At 35.7% G+C, this 25,941-nt stretch overlaps 1 protein-coding gene across 1 annotated transcript in view; it reads right to left on the bottom strand.

Annotated features, from left to right (window-relative positions):
• Window positions 1–25,941, bottom strand: part of LOC110458876 (urea-proton symporter DUR3-like) — a 50,982-nt gene that overhangs the window by 10,717 nt on the left and 14,324 nt on the right. The window contains exons 2-4 of the mRNA XM_021510833.1: window positions 18,593–18,715; window positions 8,186–8,396; window positions 5,410–5,622 (exon numbers count right to left, since the gene is read on the bottom strand). Of these exons, the coding sequence (XP_021366508.1) occupies window positions 5,410–5,622; window positions 8,186–8,396; window positions 18,593–18,715 (547 nt within the window). The remainder of the gene's footprint in view (window positions 1–5,409; window positions 5,623–8,185; window positions 8,397–18,592; window positions 18,716–25,941) is intronic.

Genomic DNA, 25,941 nt, shown 5'->3' with positions numbered 1-25,941 from the left:
ATTCATGTATCGGTGTATTATTCTCTATAACGCCTGCCGCTTTTTAAAGCATGGAAGAGTTACAATTTGGACAGGAACTTGCTCAATAAATCGCCCGATTGCAACCCGTTGTCCTTAATCAACATGTATAAAACATATATGAGTGTTACTGATTGAGGAATGACTTATGAATATAGGTATATATTCTTGAAAAAAATCTTATTGAGATTTTGTAAAACATGAATACCATACCTGCCGCGTCTTTTCGCTGAATATCAGTATTTTTACTAAAAATGCAGGAGAATTTACATCACTTTTCGACAATTATAAATTATACTTCATGTGTTTGGGAAGGTTTTTTTCTGTAAGAAAATTTCGATAATGGGTTGCACAGGATTTATCGATGAAGTGTTAATGCCGTCTCTCTTGATGGTCACGTGACATACTAAGTAAGTAAGCACTGATGCAAATAGCTGGTTAGTGCCTATGTACATGTAACAAATTCACGATAAGTAGAAATTTCGAAAATAAGCATATATGTAAAATTATAAAACATTTATGCTTCCTGCTGATCTTAAATTAGATGGCACCAAGTCACAGGAATAGCTCTCGACCAAAGTTGTGCGAATTAAACCCGCTTTACGGCTGTCTACCTTTACAAAGCTTGGAATGACTTTTCCTTTGATTAACGTTATAAACGTATGAAAGAAAATTTGGTCATTTTTTTTTTTATTATTTATTTAATAACCTTTATGGAACAAGTAATTACCACCTATTGTAATCCCTAATGGTGGCCCGGCTCTTAGCGCTTAGCGTCTTGAATATGGGCGGAACCCATACCTTTTCATTTCCCAAATCCGGTCGCCTTGGTGATTTGTATTTGTATTGTGTATTGTTTTACGGCTGATCGACAATTTGAGTTATTAAGGGCCAACAACAATGTGAAAAATAGACATTCACAAAAACTGAAAACACCTAAACCAGAAAAATAGGTTAAAATGTGTAAAGATGTCAAATATATCAATAGCAACCGAATTGCTTATAACATATATCATATCTTATCTAAGTGATTAATTGAATGTAAATAATTATAGATTGATTGCACAGAAACTGTATCAAATAAACGTTTCATAGAGGGTACATTATAAAATCTGTCAAGTATTTGTTTGAAATCAGCGCATTCAATCATAAAGTGTTTGGCTGTAAATGATTGATCACATGCATGACAATAAGGCTGGTCTTCCTTGTGTAAAATGTAGCTATGTGTGATGTAGGTATGGCCTTTGCTAGTCGCGAGAGGACAACGTCCTCTCTGCGGGCTGCTCTACCTTTTGCACATGATGAAAGGCGAGTGCGATATCCACTACGCCACCCGACCACCCAAGTAGACATTTCAATTACTCAGCATACTAAGGATCCGGAATGAAAGGACACAAAAGATAATAGATACCAAATGCTGCAGTGTCGCATTTTGTCAGCAAATCAGTTTTGGTTCTGTGATATCAGACAACACTATGATTAATTATTTAAAATAAAATATAGTGTTGAAAGGGGATTTGTTTACAGGGACAGGCTGTTTCTAACCCAATACAATTATCTTTTCTGCACTGGTGACGTTGAACGATAGCAAGGTACAGAAAAAAGAAACTCACTAGTATTTTCGTGTCGATATAATCAATGCGGCCTTCTGATCTTATTTTATACATACAGAGCTATCAGCTAACGTATGGTGATTCAATGTTAAAGTGATACTCTCCGACTGTCATTTCACGGGCGTGCATCATTTTACCATTACTTTGATTTACACATCAAAGGGTACTTATACAACTATATAATGTAAAACAATTGCGTTCGCTGAATACTTTACAGCTTTTGTTCAGCTGTTGAATGGTGCTTTTTTGCATTTTGCATTTTGTGCAATATTGTTTTACATATGAAAAGTAGTTTTTATTGTTGATACGTAGTCAAGCGTTATATGCATATGATTAAATAGCCTGTACACTAAATATTTTTACACAAGAAAATGTTTTATGTCAATAAGGTCCAGTGGTCGTAGGTAGAATGTATTGATAACTAGATAATTAGCACGGTAGTCCAGTGGTAGGACGCCGGACTCGTGGTCGAAGGGTTGCGGGTTCGCGCCACGGCACGGCGATGTGTTGTATCTTTGAGCAAGATACTTTATTCCGCTTGTTCCAGTCTACTCAGCTGTAAATGAGTACATGGTTGGGCAGTGCTAGAATTGTTGAATGCTAGATGTTAGCGCCGAAATGGCAGCTCCGGCTGTATGCTCCCCAGGGATATAAGCGGTATATAAGAACCTCTTATAATAATAATTATTATTATTTGATTAGCATACCCTATCTGATAAAACCAATGACATTTATATAATATTGTGAGGCGTTAATGATATATGCAGACATGCAATCAAGTCATGACTGTAAAAAGGATGAAGATACGTGTAGATAATGATAGACTACGCATAAGACCCGTCAAATACTGATCAATTCATACTTGTCATCACAATCACTATTTGTGATATTTCAGACGTTAAGACATGATCCTGGCAACCCAACAAAATGCTTACAACCTTTCTCTGGTTCATAAATAACAGGCAATGCCATATCATTCTATAAAAAAGCAAAAAAACAACAATTCTTTTGGTATTGTCAAAATGAAATTGACAACGATTCCAAAACAAATATAATAAGGTAATACTGTTTCGAGGTTTATATGTACACATTTTATAGTCTATAACACCGTTCACTAAGGGGACAATCACTATGCAAACAAACCTTCCGAAATTAAATGTAACTCTATTTATTTTAACAATTGTATAAAATAAATGTATAGTATTCAGTTTGGAATATATCCAGCATAAACTGATCAGCTCCTTAGCGTAGAACAAATATAGTAAAAATAGTTTATAATTGTTTCAGTCTGTGTAATTGCCTCACTTTTTTATTCCAGCTTCATTCCAGCCTTAGAATGTAATCGGTTGGCATTCATTTAGGCTACACATGCGTACTTAAAACATTGCATCACTTACATGTTCCAAGTTTACAATATATTTTAATGAAATGGATTTTTTTTTAAATCCAACGTTACCATTTGATGTCATAACGAGAATGGTGACCTAGATATTCTTAACTGATATGGAAGCTACCTGAATGCGGCAGGTCGATTCAAGTTTTGTACTACTTTCAAATTATCATTATTGATACACTGTACTTGCTTAGCGGCCAATCAACACAGGGTGAGGCCATAGAATGGTAGACGAAATTGCAAAATAGAAACATCGCGTAATGTAAAGAAAAAAGACAAACGTCCACTTGAATACTGAAAGTGGCTATGGTGACTCTTATTTTAATAAAAAGACCAACAGCTTTCAGAAAGTTTAAAATTGTAGGGACAATTTTTTTTTATCGAAAAGGGACTAAAGACATGTACCGTTATATAAATTTACTCGAGTTGACTAAAGGTCATTAAAGTATTCCTTTTGCTTATCAATTCAAGCTGGAATCTTTTCAATTCTTAAACCATATTTTAAATATTAAAGCACATAGCACATCAAACTAATGCGTCGTTTGTTCTTATTCTCTCATCAAGATTATTATATTTAGTGTATCGTTTTCATAATAAGAAGTCTACTGATAGAGATAATGAGACACGAAATATAAAATGATTTGATGGGGCGTGATTAATCTGTTATGGAAACACAGCAACATAGTATATACAGCCTGATGTCAAGGTCTTTACCATAAATAACTGTTCCTCTGTACTTTTCAGTTAACAAAATAACATTTTTTGTTCGTTTGTAAAGGGTTTACCGTCCTATAAACAGCTAATGCCATGCAAGGAGTGCCTGTATGCGTGTTGTGTATGCGCGGAAGTGTGCAGGAGACAGGGTATGTTGGTGTAATTAAAGCTTCATATCGTTAAAACCGACAGGACTGGAATAAGGCTAAATCTGCTTATTCTTTTTAAAAATTCTGCAAAGTCGAATGACATTTTTATTTGGGACAATTGATCACTCACACGGCCAAATTACATTTGTACGCACAAACTGTATTTTAAAGTCTAGCCCGGCGTGACTAAATACAAATACATGTAGTACTCTAATACACAGAAAAACTCACTGTTGGTTTGAATGTGCAAATGAACACCGACATTTTAAATTTCATTATCATGTCTATTCGAAAAATCAGTATTTTTCTTGTGTGATTATTTCCAAATCCCTCTGATACCACTTCCTATCACCCGTGTAATTCGTTTCTCGAAATGCATCCCCCAATGCGATAACTATTCTCGTAATGCATTCCCTATTCGGAACCCCTCTGACGACATGGTTCCCAATGTAAGCGGCAAAATGCGTTCCGAATAGTTTACCTAGATAGAAGGATATGTGTTGTTATAATCTGAAGGGGTCTTGAATACATTAACAAAACAAATTTAAAAAAAATCCGATTGACACTGTGTCGTTTTTCCGCAATGTCCAGTATGCGGAATTCAAACAAACACAAGAAAAAAACAAGTCAGTAGGTTGATCAGATCACTTCTTACAAATGTTTTTACGGTTTTGATTTTTGATTTATTATCAAAAAGACATATGTTACAAAGGCTATAATATAACCTCAAATTTCCAAACTTGTTTTATTCTCGTTTTATACCAAACAATAATCACAAGAGCACATTTTTCTAATATCTTCTGTGGTTTATTGACAGCAAACATCGATTTTCCTTGGTATGAATACTGATTACTACCCCCCCCCCCCCTTTATCTCCTCCGAAGGTATACATAACTTTTTCTATCCAGTATAATAAAATCAATACGCTGATTGCATGGTTTTCCAGCAAACCCAATGAGGTATATATATTCCATGGCCTGTTATAGTAAATTCACGTCCTACAATTGTCCTGACTTGGAAAACCCCTCGGCTCCCCTATGATAAGACAGGTAAATCTTTCTCTAACAGGAAGTGTGGTTATATCTGATGTATGAGGTGGATATTCCATGGTAATTAAATAGCATAACGATCTACTAACGACAGATGTCCCCATACCACTGCCTTAAAATGTAATTAGGTGTTGGAAACTTGTTTTTTCCCGGCATGATTAAAGCTTTGATAAAACATTTCTGAAAAAAAGAGAATATCCTATAGGTCCTTTATTAGAAATAGTAAATATGAAATGAAAAATATTCAGACTAGACCGGGATTTGAACCCTTGACGTCAGAGTGACATATTGTCATTCTAATCGATTGAAGCACCTGATCATCGGAAGTGTTCTGTCTCAATTGATCTACGGTTATATCCGAACGGAAATTTAAAGGGTGGGGGTATTGTATGTAGGAAAAGCCACTGTGCTGTGGGACAGAGAAACTTAAGATTATAAATTGCGGTGAAAACTGTTTTCAGTATGTTACTCACCAAGTGGGTTGTCGGGAGAGTCGGGATCGTTGTAGATCTTCATGATGAAGATGACCATGATGATGTAGATGATGGATGTATTGAAATAGGACACATACACTGTTGCACCGAGTCCACCAATCAGCGTGTACGCTCCGATGACTGCGGCGATCAACACGGTGGCGTACTCCACGGAGATGTCCTGAATAAGGCTCGTCAGTACAGCAGCCCCACCTGTCGGTAAAACATAAAATGAAAGAAAATTCTTTGTTTTTTTAACGTTACAATAACGTGAATCTTATATTCATTCTTAAAACATGTGAAGTACATTATGAAATAGCGTATAGAACTTGGTAATAGATAACGCATCATTAAAAGGTATAATGTGTATTAAGTTCTTAAATTACTAACATTTTATTTAATATGGACCCTGTCGCCTGAATATTAAATAATAATGTCTAGAAAAATTCGTTTAGCTGTAAATGCTTAACAAATCGTTCGCCTCTACAGGTACATGTAACTACGCTTCCTTCTAGGTTAGCATGTCTTTCGTTTACTGAACCACAATTTCTTTCTCTTGCTTTTATACCTTTTTCCGCTTAAAAAAACTGAAAGCTTTTCATTGTTTTCTGCGTAATTGTTTACATTCATTGTTAAATAAAGTGCGTAAGGTGTATTGCCTTAATTGCTTGAGCCTGACAAACCCTGGTACAACGTGAGCTAGTTGATACTAATTATCCACCTGCGCGATGTCTGTACAGCCACTCCCTAGACAGACAAGAAATCCACGTCGCGATTGTAATAGGATACAACCAATCCAGTTAATCATTAGAAATAACGGTTCAAAGAAAAGACAGTTTTCATTGTCATGTGCATTTAAACAGAGAAGCTTCGAGCGCAGAATAAATATCACAAACGAATATTTTTCTGATCTAAATTAAAGACACAATGAGCTCAACAATAACAACGGTAAGAATACAATTTCACAAAATATTTCGGAATATAATGGACAATTATCATATTTAAATCGCAATCATATTTTTTCAAAGGCCACAAAACGGGGTTTTCTCTCTGTTCTGTAATGATCAGAAATATGATGTTGGTAATAAATTATCACTTTTATTAGGAATGTTAAAGAAAATAGAAGACTGTTAGTAGGAAAGTATGCTTGGATGGTTTTCAAAGTGCTGTAAATTTTTATAATTTTGCGGGGTAAATATTTGGCGGTTGTCCAGATTAGGACCAGTTCACAGGGATTACATGTCTTGCAATAAGTAATGGTACACGTATATGTGTCGCACTCACGAGGGCACTTTTGTGTTTTAGTTTTATCATCATCATTCGGCAGAAAAAATTAAACCGATTTTCATTTTTGTGTCTGTAAATATTTATTCACGGAGATTATAATTCATGGTTTTAATAATCGCTGGTTATACAGCTATCTTAAGACACCGGAAAGTTGTCAAAATTAAATCCTTCGCCTACGGGGGGTCAGTCTATCAATTTGTACACTTTTGTACAATCCTCTTCACTTAGTAATGTTTCCTTTGGTTATTATCCATCTCGTTGTTCCAGGGAAAAGTCGATTAAAGCAGTATGGCCAAATTTACCTTCAAATATTGGTGTTATACATTAATGTACATCACTTTTTTCAATACAAAAAGTCAATTAAGGCAACATAATCAAATAATGCTTATTGACCCTGTCCTTCAGCCCAACCATTCGTCACCCCTGCAGGTCGGGGATAGAAACAAAAGTGTATCGGAAGAGGCGGCTAATGAGTGTACCACCTGCAGAATTGGGAATTTGTAACTATGGCCTCTACTTGGGGGCACAAAAGCGACCTAAATAAATCTTCTGTACCCATTGCAATGCTAGGGATTTGTATATTTCTCTCTGGGCAATACTACCCTTTCGGCTTTAATGTTGAACATTCACCCAGATGAGGAAGGCAATGGGTTCTGGCCCCAGGTCGGAACATACCAAATACTTAAAATGGCAGTTGCTATTCCCGTTCAGCATTTAGGGTAATGGCAACAACCGATTCACCTGTTGTCAAAATAATTTGACTGGGCGAAATGGTATGTTCATCAGTAAGATAGCATACATACACATATGCACGTCCTTAAATGAACTTAGCTATTGATAGAACGTTAAATCCTATACAACTAACCAACCCACAACAATTCGTACATTTGTGTATCCCTCAACCTAGGCAGGCGTCCAACCTCGCCTCGCCATTTGTTTAATTTTGAATCCCAACCACATTTGATTATATTCTTATCAGAAGGAATCGAGGAAAAATCGTTTGAAAAAAAAAATGTTCACCGATTGACGATGCGGTTTGATTGGTTAACATCCTATTAACAGCTAAGGACGTGCCTCCGTGTGTGATGTGTATGCGTGCTTGCGTGTGTGTATGCAGGAGACGGGGTATATTGGTGTGCTTGCCTCCTTGTGATAGCGCGGATCTGTTGCCGACTTTATATTGCTATATCACTGAAATACCATGCCGAAGGCATCCAGCACAGCATTCCGCCCGATCACATTATACTGACAACGGGTGAACCAAAATGCTGAACGAGATAAAAATCCCAAATATTTGATTGAGTGCCTGTGATTAATTTTGGTCGTTTTTGTGTCCCCAAATAGAGGACACCAAAGCAAATCCCCAATTCTGCAAGGGGTTCCGACTTTAGTCGCTTCCTACGATGCATACAGTGGGTGTATTCTTTTCCCGATCCCCCACCTGCAGACCAGGTGAGCTAAACAAACAAATGGACTAATCCTTACTTACCTAACATCAGCATTGCGGTAACGATAATGTTTGTCATCAGGGCAAAGACACAGAAGGTTTTGTGTGTACGGGAGCCGAACCGGGCCTTGATCACTTGGAGGAAAGTTTTGGCACCTGGCGCTTTTATTTTCAGTTGGACGGATATCATGGCGAACAGAAGAATTTGTATTGCGGCTCCAGCCGCGTACCAGAATGGACCGCTGATGCCATACTGTTAAACAAAAATATATCATACTATAAATACACCAAAAACATCTTAATGTGAAAATATAGAACAAAACATTTAATATATACCTAATGTATATCACTATCAAACGCATGATCTAATTTTCCGTATATATAAAATACACTTCAAATGTTTAAGAACTGATACATTTTCTGTTAGTGATGTGAATTCTTCATTGTAAAAATAAACCAAAGACATCAGATTGTAAAAGACACAATCAGTTAATATACAAAATTGTACTATGCTATAAAATACCGTATATACATCACATGATGTATGTTTTGTTTTGTTTCTGTATTGTTTAATGGCCCATCGACAATGTGAGTCATTTAGGGCCAACAACACTGTAAACAGAGACATTCACGAAAATAAACGCATCAAACCAAAACTTAATCGCTTAAATATGTAAAGGATTACAAAGAAATACATCAATATCGATTAAATTGGCTGCACAATATATTGTATCTTATTGTAAAGATCAAAAGAGTGTAAATAGTCATATATTAATTGCACAGAAATTGTATCGAATAATCTTTTCATAGACGGTTTATCCTAAAATATGTCACGTATTTGTTTGAAATCAGCGCATTCAATCATTTAGTGTTAGACTGTAAATGATTGATCGCATGCATGACAATAAGGCTGGTCTTCCTTACGCAAAATGTATCCATTTGTGATGTAGGTATGACCTATGCGCAGTCGCGAGAGGACAATTCCCTATCTGTGGTCTGCTCTACTTGTTGCACATGAACACACATTAGGTTGAATTGCAAATAACTTGCTGTTAAATTCACATGATGTAAAAATGCTTTATAAATCATACTATAACATTACTGAATATGGCATAATGTAGATATATCATATTGTATAAAAGTCATTGATGACAAACTGTAGTTTTGCCAAATATACTGTAATACACCAGACATATACTACAGATTGATCAAATATACTGTTAATCAACATGCTGTGCTTTGCTGTAAAGAAACCACAATGACAGATAACTTAAACATATATTAATGTTATTTTGCAAAATCTAACATATTGAAATTCTTAAAGAACTAATTACACAGAAGAGACCTTCAGAACTACTATGTATGTAAGGGAATAATAGTAATCTAATAAAAAGATCAAAAGGCAAACGTCAACTTGAAAAGCAAAAAAAATGTTATGGTTACATGTAGGTACTTATTTTAACATAGATAAACTTTTTTTTGCTAGGTTAGAATTGTTGTGACGTTTCCAAAAGAGATTTGAGATTTGTTATATTATTATAAAATAAATTCTCGAGTTGACTGAAGGTCAATGCAATCTAATAACAAGTGTTTTACTGTAAGTTGTTCGTGACATGATATGCATGGAGGCTGATGCTCGCGTTTCAATTAATAATGATGGTTGAGGTACAAATGATACATCCGAAGACGGACAAAAACAACCACGTCTCGGCAGTTTTCTCTATAGCTGGGATAGCATCCACATAGTTTAGCTTACAGGGTGTAATTTGTTGTCTACTGTTTTATTCCATTTATTTTGCCACTTGAACTTTATACAATTTGTAATTGACGCTTTAAAATCTGTCAAATGTAAAACAATCAACAGGTGGTAGCTATAAAACTGCCTTTTGATTACCTGGTAATTGTACCAATACCATTATAATCATACCAAAAAGGTATTGTTCTAAAAACACGAAAAGGGAAAAATACACCAAGCAATCAGAATAAGATTATTTGAGTAACTTTAAAATATGGATACGTAATAATATCGTGACATGATCACAATCATCAATAGGTGTGTATTCAAAGTGATAATTTCAGAGCAGGACTTTCGACTAATCTGCATTCGAACATTGACTTTGCCAGACGCAATCTAAAGGTCAATAAACAACGCTGCAAAATCCCACACGAAAACGATCAAAAAAATGCTTAACATTATGCGTCATCTACTATAATTTGATGTACATGACGTTTTCCGTTATGATCTGTGTGACGTAATTGATAAAATCGACGATTGCGAGATATGGTAGATTAAACAATTGAACGAAACAATTGCATTGATATTAAAGGCACAGTGGGAAACTTGTCAGGCGCTTCCGCCTTGCCGTGACGTGTTATTCGTATGCATAAACAAGTGCAGACAAATTGACAACCATTAAAAATAGAATTATTGCATTTGTATTCCAAAATGATTAAAATGCATTCAACTACAGCGAGATTCAGAAACACAGGTAACAAATTACATTGGGTGCACTGCCGCTAAAGATTTGCGCATTGTCCTTATATATTAAGTAAATCGGCTTCATTGACTGATTGTTATTAAAAGAACGCCAGGAGACACGGAAACGTGGAGAAAACATCATGGATCAGTGCAGGATGGACAATGACAGATTACACATTTATCGATATCAATTATTCAATTTGGTTTAGTATGGGTAAGCGTCATATTAACAACTAAGGTCATTAAGGACATGCTGCCATGTGTGAAGTGTATGCGTGTGTGAGTATCAATATTCTAGTGGCGTTGTATGTTGGTGTATTTGCCTCCTTGTGATAGTGCGGATGAGATGTCGAATTTAAAGTTTTATTTTTTTGTAGTTTTAGTTTTGACATTTAGGGCAAACAGTACTGTCGAAAGAAACATTCACGAAAATAAACACATCAAACCAAAACGTAATAGCTTAAAATATGTAAAGGATTACAGAAATACATCAATATCGAACAAATTGGCTGCACAACATATCATATTTCTTGTAAAGATCAATCGAGTGTAAATAGTCATATACTAATTGCATTGAAACTATCGAGTTATCTTTTCATCGACGGTACATCATAAAATATGTCACGTATTTGTTTGAAATCAGCGTTTTCAATCATAAAGTGTTCGACTGTTAATGGTTGATCGCATGCATGACAAAAAGGCTGGTCTTCCTTACGCAAAATGTAACCATGTGTGATGTAGGTGTGGCCTATGAGCAGTCGCGAGAGGACAATTTCCTCTCTGCGGTCTGCTCTACTTGTTGCACATGAACCCACATTAGATTGAATTGCAAATAACTTGCTGTTTTATTCTTCACAACATTTATTTTGCGAATTTGCCAATGTTATAGAAGGTTTGAAATCAGAAAATTCATATTAAGTCTTCTCTCTTTTGTGTTTGTTAAACAATTGATCAAAATTCATTTAGAAATTAAGTCATAGAAATGGTTGTTTAATTTTGATAAATAGTAAAGTTGATATCGATCTTGTCAAAATCTTGTTATGATGTTAAGAATCGAGAAATGGTTAAATAATGTATACGAACAAGATAATTATTCGCTTTGGATGTTCTTATCTACATATACAAGAGTTGTGCAATTTTTGTCTTCAAGAAGATGGAGTTTATTGTTAAGCCAATTCGTTTTGCATTTGCAAACAAGTTTTTATGTAATAAAAAGACCTCAAGAGAAGCTAGTTGAGCGAGAGGTTTTTGGTAATTACTAGCTTTCGATTACCTGCACTTTTAGACGGATACACGCCAACTTTAAACTACATATACTTTTTTTATTTTACTTCTAGCCTATGCATTTATTTTCCCCGGTTCAATATAAGATTGCTTTATTTTGGTTTAGTATTGTTACACGTCCTATCAACAGCTATGGTCATTTAAGGACGGCCTACCCTGTGTGCAAGATACTTGCTCGTAGTGTATACGTGTTTTGGAGGCTGCGATATGTTCGTGTTTGTCTCCTTGTGATAGCGCGGAACTGATGCCGACTTTATAGTGCTACCTCACTAACCGATTTTTAACGCTAGAAATAAGTGTATTTGGCTGACAAAACAATCAATACAGACATTTTCTCGACTCTTTTTTAGAAGCAGGGCTCGAATAAAGGACATAAGATTCCTCTGCAAACAATTCGATACAATGTGTTCACACTCGTTATTGATACGCGCAACGTCGCGTTATCGAGTGATGTATATAGTTAATAATTTGGTCATATCGTTGTACACGTGTTCTACAATCGTTCACGCCGCCATAGCTTGACAAATGGACATTGGAACGTTGAGATTCGTTTAATACAAACATTGCCTGTGTATACGTTTAATAAACACATAGTTTGTGTACAAATTACTTACACTTTTATATTGCACTTGCCCTTTGATATCTCTCTTGAAATAAGTAACAGATGTATTTTCATATTTATTATATATGGATATACATATTCCCAAACTGATTAACCTTATCGAAAATAATTCTAGTAAAAATGTTTTGATTAACTATCCTTATTGTAAATCCCGTCCTCCAGACAAAATTCTTGTATTTATTTTTTACATGGTATCTCCATATTTTCCCGCTTTTGCCGCTATTTTGTCCGACATTTTCTCTTAATCTACTCGTTGGATTCCAGTGAAACTTCACATGAGTATTGATGGGTTTGCGTAGATCTTTATTCATGGTTTTATGCAGCTGTTCATGTAAGATCGACGCTGCAGGTATTAAATGGGTTAACACTTTTTGTTCTGTAATTAAAATGAAATATTTTTGTTAAAGAAATTTAATTCCTCAGCAGCAGGTTTCCATGCGCATATGTACATAAATATTTCTGAGGTATGCATATGTACTTACATATAGAGTTAAAGTAATGGAGGTTGCCAGGGTTGAGGGGCCCTGGGTTCAACCCCCGAACAATGAAGTTGTCCTAACGCAGGAGGAAAGATCTCACTCCATACACCTTTTATCCATTTAATATGTCATTTAAAAATAAAATAAAAAAATGTGTAGTACATGTATATATATTTCATATACAGTCCTGTACATTGTGTTAGAAAAACGTACATGTAAAATTAAAAATACATACATGTACGATTTAAATGAAACTTAGTGAAGAGATAGTTAAAGTATTGTCTTAAACTTACACGGTCAAAGTTGGCATTTTCAGAAAAATGGTAGCGATATACTAGTCCCGGATTAGCCGAAAATTCAAACGAATGTAGCAAAAATTTGTGTGCATATCCATTTGGACATATTTTGGTTTATTAAGTGACCTTCTAATTAAGATCGAATATTCTTCCTGAGAACATCGGCCTCTGATTGTTATAATTTTATATGTATTCGATTTCAATGAAATTTGTCTTTTTCCCCCTCCACAATCCGACTCATACACAGCCTTTAAAGATACTCTAAGCAGGCTAAATACATTAGAAGTCCCCGTTATATTATCTCCTTGGTGATCTTAAGAGTAATATTTTACACACCAGATTGAGAAATAACTCGAGTACCTTAAACAATCACTTATTTCGTGCTAATTTAATAGATTTTCAGGACTGTCAATGAGGACATCGTACCGAAGATATATATCACTTCCTTTTTACTAGTAATAATTATGCGGATCAGATAATAAAACACTACCGCGAATTAAATGATTTCATTCCACTTAACTTGCAGCTACTACCATACGGTAATAGTGAATTGTCATATTAAGAAAACATCCTAATAGCCAAACAGGCGCATCAATTTATTCTAGATACTAACAGATTTTGAGTATATTTTCTTGCATTCCTTCATGTTTACCAACTAATCCGAATCTAGCTCTCTCTCTCTGTGTCTCTCTTCATCAACTCTCTGTCTCTCCGTCTCTCTTCATCACCTCTGTCTCCCCTCTCGCTGTCTCTCTTCATCACCTCTCTCAATTATCCATATTTCTGCATACAAATCAGAAATTTCTTTTTGAAGTTTCAAATGAATGTATATTTAAGCTTCTATTGATTAATCTGTTTGTATTACCGCTACGAAAAACAATTCTCAATCCACAAGGGTCACGCGATTTCCTTGTAATCAATATCTATAGACAATTACGCAGGACATGTTTTCTGGAGTGGCTCTTCGTGTTTACCAATATTCTTCCGCCGAGTGCTTTTATATTGTGGCAGAGAGGAACACAGAAAGCAGAATTTATCCCAGCAGGACAATATGACATCCTAGCAACATTATCGATATTTTAAAAATTGGAAGGCAAAGAAGCACACTTAAATATGTATATATACATGTAGGACACTTATTTGTGTTAATGTTAATACATATTACGTCAAAATTATTGTATTAGAGACATACAGGGGACACGAATTGTATATATATTGGTGACTTGGTTCGTAAACATAAACAAAATATTTAATGGTTTCTCATTTGGGCTGGTCGGCCGCAGTGGCTTTTCACTATGATGGCCATGGTTCGATTCCGAGATCGAACATGAAAAAATATTTTGGTCACCTGCCCGACCATGTTGGATCCCTCTTCCTCCCTCATTTAGAGCCTATGTGGAAATTTATTCGGGAAAAAATAAGTTGGGAACAGTTAAAAGTCATTATAATTATATTAATAGCTTCTTAGTGAAGAAGAATATTTCACGAGTGCAACGATTAATTTTCGGACCGTGAAAACATAATAAGTAATCATTATGTCATATTCCTTAAATAAACATTGTGTTCAAAGGGAACGATCGAATGTTCCATTTATTATATTTTTAGAACGGCTGGAGATGGACAGTTATCCGTTAACATTTTCGTTGTGTAGAAACCTTTTCATTGAACGTGAATATTACATAATGCCTTAGTATTGCTGGTCGGAATTTCAGTGCTTTTTTGGAGTTATCCCCCTTGACCTAACATCAATTGAAAAAAAATGTATACCTTTCAAATGAGTTATATTTGATTGATTAATCAGGTTTAACTATGTATCATCAATGAAATTAAACACCATTTTCTCCCTAATTGCAAAGTCTTTCTGGAAAAGAACTATCTTAGACTCTCTGTTTATGCTAATTAAGCTTGATTTATCGGTGTTATTAAAACGAACTGGAAAATCCGATGCAATAACAATTGATCTTTGTTACGCTACTAGTGTTAAATAATACAACTTCAAAGACAGGAAATGTATTTTTTTTTTATATAATTACCGACTTCGTTGCACGGAAGCTGATGGTCCTGTTTCCGTACTTAAGCATCTTCTCTGGAGAGCGTTAAAGCGTCAGCCCTATCATTTAACTCTTTACGAGATTTGTTAATGACCTTTATCTGCCTCTGACTATACGCTAAATGGACGTAGGATATTATATTACTCATGTTTTCAATAAAGAGCATCAGTTCTGAATTAATACCTATTGATCAGTTTTCCTGAATTCTGTTATCGATAGGGCAAGGCTAGGATTTGTCTTCAAATAACCGAGAAAAATTCTATCCTCATGCTTATCACTGGAAACTCACCTGATAATCAGCTGCTAAACATTACCTAAATGATGTGGTTTTATGAAACAGTTAAAATAGGGATGGGGAACGGTTGATACTATAAAAGATCAGCTTTATAAGATTTAACGCCCTATTTATAGCTGAGGACATCTTATTTGTGTAATGGATGCATGAATGTGTAAACGTGCTGGAGGCAGGTCATGTTGGCGAGTTCTCTCGTTGCGATAGTGGGTAGCCGATGCAAACGTTATAGTGCTACCTCAGATACATACCATGCCGAAAGAAACCAGCACAATATTCCACTCGGTCAAATAAACTGACAATGGGAAAACCCTTTGTTGACCTACCATAAATGCTTAACTTTAAGTGGGGAATAACACCTACCACTTTTAAGGACGTTGGTATGTTCCTGGCCTGGGGACAGAACACATTAACTACCCTACTGGGGTGAACGTCCTTTTTATATTTATATTTTCACGAACTAACCGTATTTTAGAAAATACCTATATGAAATGATTGTTTGTGGTTGGACGTCTTCGCAATAACCAGTGTCATGTGCGGACGGTGCCTAGATAAATAAGGAAGAAGAAAGGAAAGACTGTCTATAAAACATATCGCAAGATGTTCAATGTACGCTTACTGGTTTAATTTTTATTTTGTTTGCAATGCCAAAAATTAAACATGATATTTTGAGGAAGTTTAAATAGTAAACAGTCTATGAACATAAAACAAAATTGCATTTATAATAATCGAAAGACAGATCTGACTAAGCTGACGTAGCCTACTGACATTTCAATACTGTGATTATCTATACAGGGTTTTACATCCAATTTTGACTTTGTCCTTGGGTCCCCTTGATTGAAAATAAATTGGGGGTTCTAGATAAATATTTCGGGTCCTCATAAATGATAATTTTCAGTATTCTATGCTTTAAGTTATATTCATAGTTAAAATTTGAAGACTGGAATGTTTAAAGTAGTCATTTCAGAGTCATGGGAACACATGTGTTCAGCTGATAGGGATCCTGTAATCGAAAATTGGGGTATTTGAAGCAGTATTCTGATTTATTTAAAACCCTGATACATGTATATACATAACAGGGGAAGGAATAGTCATCTGTATCCCGTTGCATGCTTATACAAGTCGACTATTGTGGGATTCGTTGCCTAACTGTGAATGTGCCTTCTTGTCTCCAATATAAAAGGACGCAGAAGAACCAAAATGCTGCATGCATTCCCTTACTTTGCACCTCGCTCTTTTCTTTTCTCTTATTCTTTCTTATCAGTCGATACACAAGAAGCTTCTCACACGAACGATTTTTACAGCTTAAATAATAGCTTAATGTATCTGTAAATATGGGAACACAGAAATGAATTTCATTACTTATAAAATAGCTGAATATCTGTAAATATGGGAACACAAACATGAATTTTACAGCTTAAATAATAGCTTAATTTATCTGTAAATATGGGAACACAGAAATGAATTTCATAACTTATAAAATAGCTGAATAGCTGTAAATATGGGAACACAAACATGAATTTTACAGCTTAAATAATAGCTTAATTTATCTGTAAATATGGGAACACAGAAATGAATTTCATAACTTGTATAATAGCTTAATTTATCCATCATTATGGAAACACAAACAAGTTTTCACTGTCGCAAAAATGCCTGTGCTGAAATTAAGATTTGACCGTTCCTTCTCCTCCAAATATTTCACCCTTTGAACTCCGTCAATTATCAGTGTCATACAAAAACACATGGCAAATTAATGGTTTGGTGGAAGCATACTCTGTCGGAAAAGCGATGAGCTTTGGAAATTACAGGCAACTTTTGCCATAAATATGTAACTTTAGCAAATGTCAGTATTCTTAATCCAATAATAAGTAATCACGGGGAAATAAACGATGTCGCTGCCTACTGCAACGCCAATTAGACTTGGATACATCACATTTTCAGTCATAGTTATAAATTATCATAGTCCAAAATAACCGTCTTTATGTGTTCGCATTTTTTAACGAGTTCGTCTATTGATTGGTTTTGGTTTTGCCAGTTTAATTGGTATGTAACCAAAGCTTGGCTTTCTAATCTTTTCGTCTTTATAACTATCATAACAGATGTATTTGCATGTCAAGGCGGATGCGAAATGCCTCTGTAGGGACAAATCAGACGATGCTACATACTAACCAACATCTCAGGTCAAAGTTGGGGTCAAATTGAGGTGACAATAGTTAAGAAACAGCTGAGAAAGTAATGATGTGTCGTGCGGTATGATATAAAAAGTTTTTTGTTTTAAATTTTATTTTGTATTGACAGATGTAGCGAATGAAAGGATAGTACGGAGATTCTTTTCAAATATAGTTTTGTCATATCCTCAACGTATGTGCGTGTACTATGGTATTATATATATCAAATGTAGAGAAATTGTCGGGGTCAAATTAAGGCCGCCTTTCGGCTGTGTTGATTATTTTTCAACATTTTCGAATCTAAAGTTATAGTTTCCACCGTTATATACAGAGATAAGTTGATTATATAAAGCATTCCTGGTTTAATTTAGTTTGTTTCTACCACAGTGTCGCAAAATACCTAGATAATCAAATTCTATCAATTAGGATGTTCTTTTACGCACGCTCACATTTGTCACTTCATGCTATAGATATATATGTCTTTATTTCACAACAATCTGCACGTTTTCATCATTTCTATCCCTGTAGACAGTTTTCCTATATCTCGGTTATTTAACCTGGATATGTTTTGGAAGGATGCTGTGATATCTGAGGATAATAGATAAAAAACTTAAGACACAATACACATACATTATGTTTGTGGACGCCAATTAATGTTTCCGAAAGACAAACAGATAGACATGAACAGAACCGTATGACGACGCAAGCATGCGTTAGTGAATATTTGTATTGTACACAGAAATAGACAAAAGAGACACAGCTATATATGTACACGTACCTTACTGGCGACCGTAGATGATTGCAACAGTGTGGCCGCCCAAGTCCACTGGGAGACAATGGTTGTTGACGTCAAACCGATGTTGACCTTACCTCCTGCGTCAAATGCGACGTCCAGTGAGTTCTGTAAAAGAAAAGGTCCGATTTATTAAACACATATGGTAAATAACATTCGACAGCGGTGTCATCTGACAAAGGGCATATCACTGCTCACTAAGGGCCAACGTCACAGCAGTAACCCCTCATATTTGTGTTGGGGAAACAACTGTTGCGCGTCCGAGTTAAAGGCATTACTTTTGATAGCAAAGTTCAGTCATTTTGCTTTGTTTGTTTGTGGTTAAACGTCTTGGCAACAGCCAGGGTACTATGGGTACGGGTGCCTAGGTAGAAACCGCCTGAAACAGCGTATGAATAAAAAAGACAGGAAAGATGAGAAACGAAAAAAAGATCACAAGTGATGCAATTAGGGCAGCAGATCACTGCAATTTCCTCTTCGGAGAAAACATGGAAGAAAACCCCCGAATCTGCAGGGACACATTAGTCGCCTTTTACGAATCACGTGGTTTTGCCTTGATTTCTTCAATGTTCCCTANGCTGCGATATGTTCGTGTTTGTCTCCTTGTGATAGCGCGGAACTGATGCCGACTTTATAGTGCTACCTCACTGAAACATACTGCCGAAGACACCCAGCAGGACGCCCCACCCGGTCACATTATACTGACAACGGGCAAACCAGTCGTCCCACTCCTAATTTGCTGAGCGTTAAGCAGGAGTAGAAACTACAATTTTTAAAGACTTTGGTATGTCTCGGCCAGGGGACAGAACCCAAAGCCTTCCTTACAGGGGCGAACGCATAACAAATGGCCAAAAGTGAGGCATTGTCAAGGGAGACATTAGGAAGAAGAAAGTTATTTAGAAAGAATTAAAAACACATGTGTTTAAAAAAACATCGAAGGTTTAGATAGCCTGCACTAGTTTATTGTATTGCCAAGTCAAGCCAACAGCGGAAAAAGAAAAGAATAACATTGTCATAAAATTGCATGTCATTTTCGCTACCGAGGATTTGATGAATAGGTATAGGTATACAGTTTTGACTACACATGTGGTTCTGATCACATACCATAGCAAAAGGGAGACAATTTCCTTTATTTCAAGATCCAATTACCTACCTGACATAATCATAGCATAATAATACAATGTTCATTATTATTCTTTTGTATAAATTAATGCTCATCTTCAGTTGCCTATCTTTAATTAAATTTTCAGTAATTTGACAATCCGCACATATATGTAGACCCAGATAACCTCACAGCAGGACGTCATGTGTTAAATCCTAACTCATGAAAACAATCAGGAAATCGTGCTTTGATTACTGGTGTGCTTTACAGATGACTGTAAAATGAATTTGGTTAACTGTACCAGTCCAGATATTACTTAGAAATGTTAAATTGGATTTTCTATGCTCCCATTAAAACAATTGTCGCTAGCGTAAAATTATATTTTAGAACGTTTGACGGTGACGAAAAAGAATTTATTTTTATATAATTTTAAATATAAACTCTACAAAGAAAACCAACAAAAAAGTTCGAATCTATATGTACTTTTTGTACGTTTGATGTTTTTTTTTTAACTTGAAGTAATCAGTTATAAATATGTAAAATATTTATCAGAAACCATTTTGTTATAGTTTTAAACAGTGCCATTGACCAGTATTGTTCTGCTTTGATATCCAAAGCAACCGGAAGGTGCATGTTGTCGTTCAAGGATTGGCTTTAAGTATTAATTAGCAATCGGAAACCAACATTCTGTTCCAACAAGGTCGTGCTTCCACTTAAGTTGCAACTTAAAAACAAACATATGGTGCTTCGTAGGGACATCCACCTCATTGCAAGAAAATGCCAAGCTATCAGTCTATAACAAAAATGGTGATTTTGTTCATTAGTTAGTTATAAGAAAAACAAGAATACGTGTAATTTCAGAATTCGGTAAAAAAAAATTCGCAGCTTTTAAGAGAGATTATATCTTAATTATATTGAATACAATTATTATACGTGTATCATGCAACATTCAAAAGTCAACCTAGTCCAACTGTTTAATACCATAACATAATGGACAAATGAACAACATGTTATGTTGTGTGGACATCGATTTAAGAAATGTCATTATTTAAGGGGGGCTACTGGATTATAAATATTTCTAGGTTTTCATCCGTGTTCGTAACGCCGAATAAACACAAATAATAACGCAAAATCATAGTTACAAGGAGTGAAGCCCTTCAATGCAATCTACAGTACAATAATATAGGTTCAAGTATTTATTTGAACAATGACGGTACATGATCGAATCATCTTCGTATTAAAATATTTACCCAATATTATTTTGGTTTCAGTTCTGGTTCTATTAGATTAATCATACTTTAAACAGCTAGGGCATTCTTTATCAGCTTAATTGACCAGGACTATTGACGTCATTTATTTTGTATCTCGCACAATGACCCAAGCATACACACATATCCGAGCGTCATTTATTGAGACCAAACAGTATTGGTATAGAACAAAAACAGTTCGATATCACGTGCACTAGTGCGTTGGCCAGCTTTAATATCAATTTACATGATAAGCCTTATTATCACGGATATTCGCACGTTGATTCGCACCTGGTTCTTATTAGAGAAATTCGTGTGACTAATTCAACGGAACTGTGAAATGATTGTTAGGTGGTTTCGTATTTGTTAGTGTCATGTCTTGTCACCGAAACACGTCAAAGCAGCTGTTTTATTCATCAAAATCATCACGTGCAGTTTTCATCCATTCATTATAGGATTACTGACCAAAACCTCACACAGGATTTTGTCAACCTTTGATTAAAATTATATAAGGTGACAAATATCGTTTTCATTTATTTGAGGTGTCATCAAGATGCGGGGTGCGTCATTACACAGCGGTTGTTTTCTTCAGAATCGCCCGGTACACCTACATGAACTTTAATGCTGTACATATCCATTGATAATAGAAATGATTGTCATCTCGTAACTAAACTACCTCTTTAAAATATACTCCCTAAAATAAACACGATTAAAATTAGTATTCTGTTGCTGAATTACAATGACCATAAAATAATATGGTGGTTTATACATGTATTTAGGTTCACAGGACATATAAAGTTCATGGAGGATATTAAAACTTTTAAAGTGTTTGTTTAGTATCTATACAATGTATTTTGGTAATATATATGAAGTTGCATGAATTTATTTTACATCAAAACTACTCAAATCAGACATAACTGGGTTCTCTTTTATCATTTAATACCATAAAAATGATGAGAACAACGCATGAAGTGCACACTATTCCATTAACAATAAAATGTGCCTAGTATTCCATTAAACATTTAATGTTTTTTAAAGGGACAATTCAGTAAAATAAGTTGTTATTGTGATCTGTTTTCAAATTCCTCATGATAATATAATTGACAATTGGCAGGAAACAATGTTTTCTGGGAATTATTAATAAATAATGAAGACATCTTTTAACTGTACAACCATGTTTTAGCGGCAGCTGTCGGTAAACTATTAGCAAATAAAAATGTCTTTCTTGCCATGGAGAGTAGGCAAATTCTTGCTTTATTCACGTTATTTCTTTGGAATACCAATACAGGTATTTATTCTGAATCAATTGTATCTTCCAAACAACATCTCAAAATCAGCGTTATAATCTAGTTATCTTTTGACGTTCAACCAATTGATATCGTACTATGTGCCGTTTGAAATTCCCCCTGTGGTATTCTTTCAGTGCGTGCATACTCTAATTCAACAATTTTTCTTTTCATTTTAAGGGACATCATGTGAAAAGCCATTTTGTTTTTAATTAAGACATGTGTTGTATGCACTTCCACGTATGTTACATTGCTATCCCCATATTCATAGCCCGTTCCAAATGTCCAGCTTGACCACTTAAATTGTTCGGGGTAGCCCTGTTGAAAATAACGCTAATAACACCACGTGACGGTTTTGAAACGAGGCAGTAAGACTGGTGGTCTAACCGAGATGCAAATTTTGCAAAGGTGTCGCAAAAGAGGGGCCCGCCGGGCAACTTCTTTCCGCACTATGAAACCAATGAACAAGTCAGTGTTGAAACTTGCTGTTTCTTTTTAGCAGTTATTATTTTTAGCAGTAATCATTCATCATCAGAAGTGAATTGCCCACATGCCAATAATTCATATGAAGACACTTTTGTTGTCATGTCTGCATCATTTTTAGACACCAGGAAATATTTATTACCGGAATGAGACCGGTACAAATGGGTACGGGGCTAAACACGTTCCCTCAATCACGGGACAAACCAGTTTTGTAAAAAAGACTATTCACGAGATGAAAACCCTTTTCCAAATGTTTTCATACATGCATTGACAAGAAGTAGTAAAGAGAAATGTTTGTGAGGTGGGTTTTTTCAACTCAGTGTCTTTGACCACTTTTTGCATTATCTATTCATGTGTACTCCCTACCTTAGTTCACTGTCGTCATACTTTAACACTTAGTGTGATTGAAAAGTGATTAATTTCGTCATCGTTTCCCGGTGTCCAGTGCCCATTTACGACTTGACAAATAAAATATGTGGCAAAATTTGAAGCAACATTTTTTCTATGCCACCTGTTTAATAAACTGAATACATTACACTGACCTAGTTGCCGATGCTAAATCTTAACTAAATGCAGTAGAACATTCTTTATCGGTTAGCTATATGTGATTTAAACTGTATCATTGTGCATATAGTAGAGTTCCCACAATGAGGTCCCGTGACCACTTTTCCGGGACCAAGGTTTGAGAGTTGATTTTAGTCAATTTGAGAGGGTGGGGTGAACCTCGTAAAAATGTGGGCTAACTCGGCCAGACGCGAAAATTAAAAATGGCCGCCACCCGGCGTCCGGTATATCAAAAAAGTACATATATTAGCTTCTAGATGTCCTTTTTATATGGTGTTTGGGTCTAAATATATGTTTAAAGGGTCAGGAATTTTATTTATTAGTATAATAACTTGATAAAAGTAAGCGTTAGAACGAAATATGGTCTTTTATTATTTTGCTGCCAAAAACCAGGATAACCGAAATCTGATTGCAAAGGAAAAGACAAGGAAAGCACCCTAAATGGTTTAAATTCAAAGGTTTTATCTTTAACCAGTGTAAATTAGATAAATCAAACTTTGTATGAAATGTCTGGGCATCGATTTTGTTTATTTCGGGTTTAGCGTCTTTGCAACAACAGAATCCTTTGATTGGTTTGGTTTGGTTTTGATTCGTTTAACGTCCTATGAACAGCTAAGGTCATTTAAGGACATGCCTTTATGTGTGTTGTGTAAGCGTGCATATGTGTTAGTGTGCCGGAGACAGTGTATGCTGGTGTACTTGCCTCCTTGTGAAAGTGCTCTGATGCCGACTTTATAGTGCTATCTCACTGAAATACCATACCTAAGGCACCCAACACAGCATTCCGCCCGGTCACATTATTTAGACAACAGGTGAACCAGTTGTTGCCATTCCCTTAAATGCTGAAAGTTAAGCAGGTTATAACAACTACCATTTGTACAGACTTTGAAATGTCACAGGCCGGGGACAGAAACAGCAAGTAGTTACAAAAAAAGACAGGAAAGAAACGAAAAAGATCTTAAGTGTTGTAATGGGGGATGCAGATACATTTTTGTCTCTTCCATTTCCCCTTCGTAGAGAACACGGACTCCCACATGGGCGGATTGGTCGAGTAGTTAACACTCCGGCCTTCCACGCAGGCGGCCGGGGTTCGATCCCCAAAGTCGCCGTACGCATGGAATATTCAGAGAAAGTGTTTTTCTCCTGCCCATACAACCCCAACAACCCAGGTGGAGAATAAAATGGTTTGGGGTCGGTGTTGTGGTATCTGTGATGTAGCATTCAAGTGAGGTGGCACTATAAATGAAACCATTGGAAGCACGTTCCAACTACAAACACAATACATCTCCAGCACACACACAGGGATATATAAATAGGGAGATATTAGCCAGGTGGCATAGGACTAGTAGTTAGCGCCTGATAAGACAGCTCCTGCGAATTCCTCAATATTGTATTGATTAGTATATATATATACATGCTAATTGTAATGACTGTATACAATTGTATATCTATGTACTGTAAAGCGCTTGTGGGTGGCTTATGTTAGCTAGATAGAGCGCTATATCAAATGTTGCATACTTAGTTATTTATTTATTAGTCGCCTCTTATGATGATGCAGTGGGATTTAGCAAACTTATTATTTTCCCAACCAGCACAGATTGACAGGTCAATAAAACATGAAGACTTTCAGTCACCATCTTTCTCCTCTTCGTAAGTCACTACATGTAACTTCGTCATAAATACTTTCATCATCCTCAAGCACATCATCGTACAGTCATGAGTCATGATGAATTTCAAAGAAGCTATCATGACTTGGCTAAACATGACTCATGAGTGTACGATGATGTGGATGTTGAAAGTATTGATGACAAAGTTACATGTAGTGACTTACGAAAAAGAAGAAGATGGTGACTGAAAGACTACATGTTACATTGACCAGACAATCAGTGCATGTTAGGGAAATCACCACAACAGGCGACTAATGTTTGAGCCCCTGCAAAATTCGTCGGTTTCGTCCATGTCTTCTACGTAGGGGATATGGAAGAGACAAAAACTGTTTCCTCCATTACAACACTTTAGATCTTCTTTCGTTTCTTTCCTGTCTTTTCCCCTTTTTAGGTCACCTGAGACAAAGTCTCAAGTGACCTATTGCGATCGCCTTTTGTAAAATCAAATACTCTTCATAGATGGAAGGGTCTTAAGGTGCTATACCAAAATTGTGAATTTCTTGACCCTGGGGTCTCACGTTTTCCCCTGGGGAGGGGGTAAACTTTACTATAGTTTATATTGGAAAATCACATTTTGGACCAACATTTGTTTAATTTCCATTGGAAGTAATTCAATTTAGGTTATCATTATCAGTATTAGGTAGCAGTTTGATAGTATGCACATATCAGCCCTGACTGACCCCCGGGGCTGATGGGTGGGGCCAAAACGGGTCAAATTGACTAAAATTTCAAAAATCTTCTTCTCAAGACCCAGATATGGAAGAATCAAATACTCTTCATAAATGGAAGGGTCTTAAGGTGCTTTACCAAAATTGTGAATTTCTTGACCCTGGGGTCTCACGTTTTCCCCTGGGGAGGGGGTAAACTTTACTATAGTTTATATAGGGAAATCACATTTTGGACCAACATTTGTTTAATTTCCATTGGAAGTAATTCAATTTAGGTTATCATTATCAGTATTAGGTAGCAGTTTGATAGTATGCAC

The sequence above is a fragment of the Mizuhopecten yessoensis genome, unplaced genomic scaffold, assembly GCF_002113885.1.
Source record: "Mizuhopecten yessoensis strain PY_sf001 unplaced genomic scaffold, ASM211388v2 scaffold9847, whole genome shotgun sequence".
Classification (NCBI taxonomy): domain Eukaryota; kingdom Metazoa; phylum Mollusca; class Bivalvia; order Pectinida; family Pectinidae; genus Mizuhopecten; species Mizuhopecten yessoensis.
This window is presented reverse-complemented; position numbering and strand designations above follow the sequence as displayed.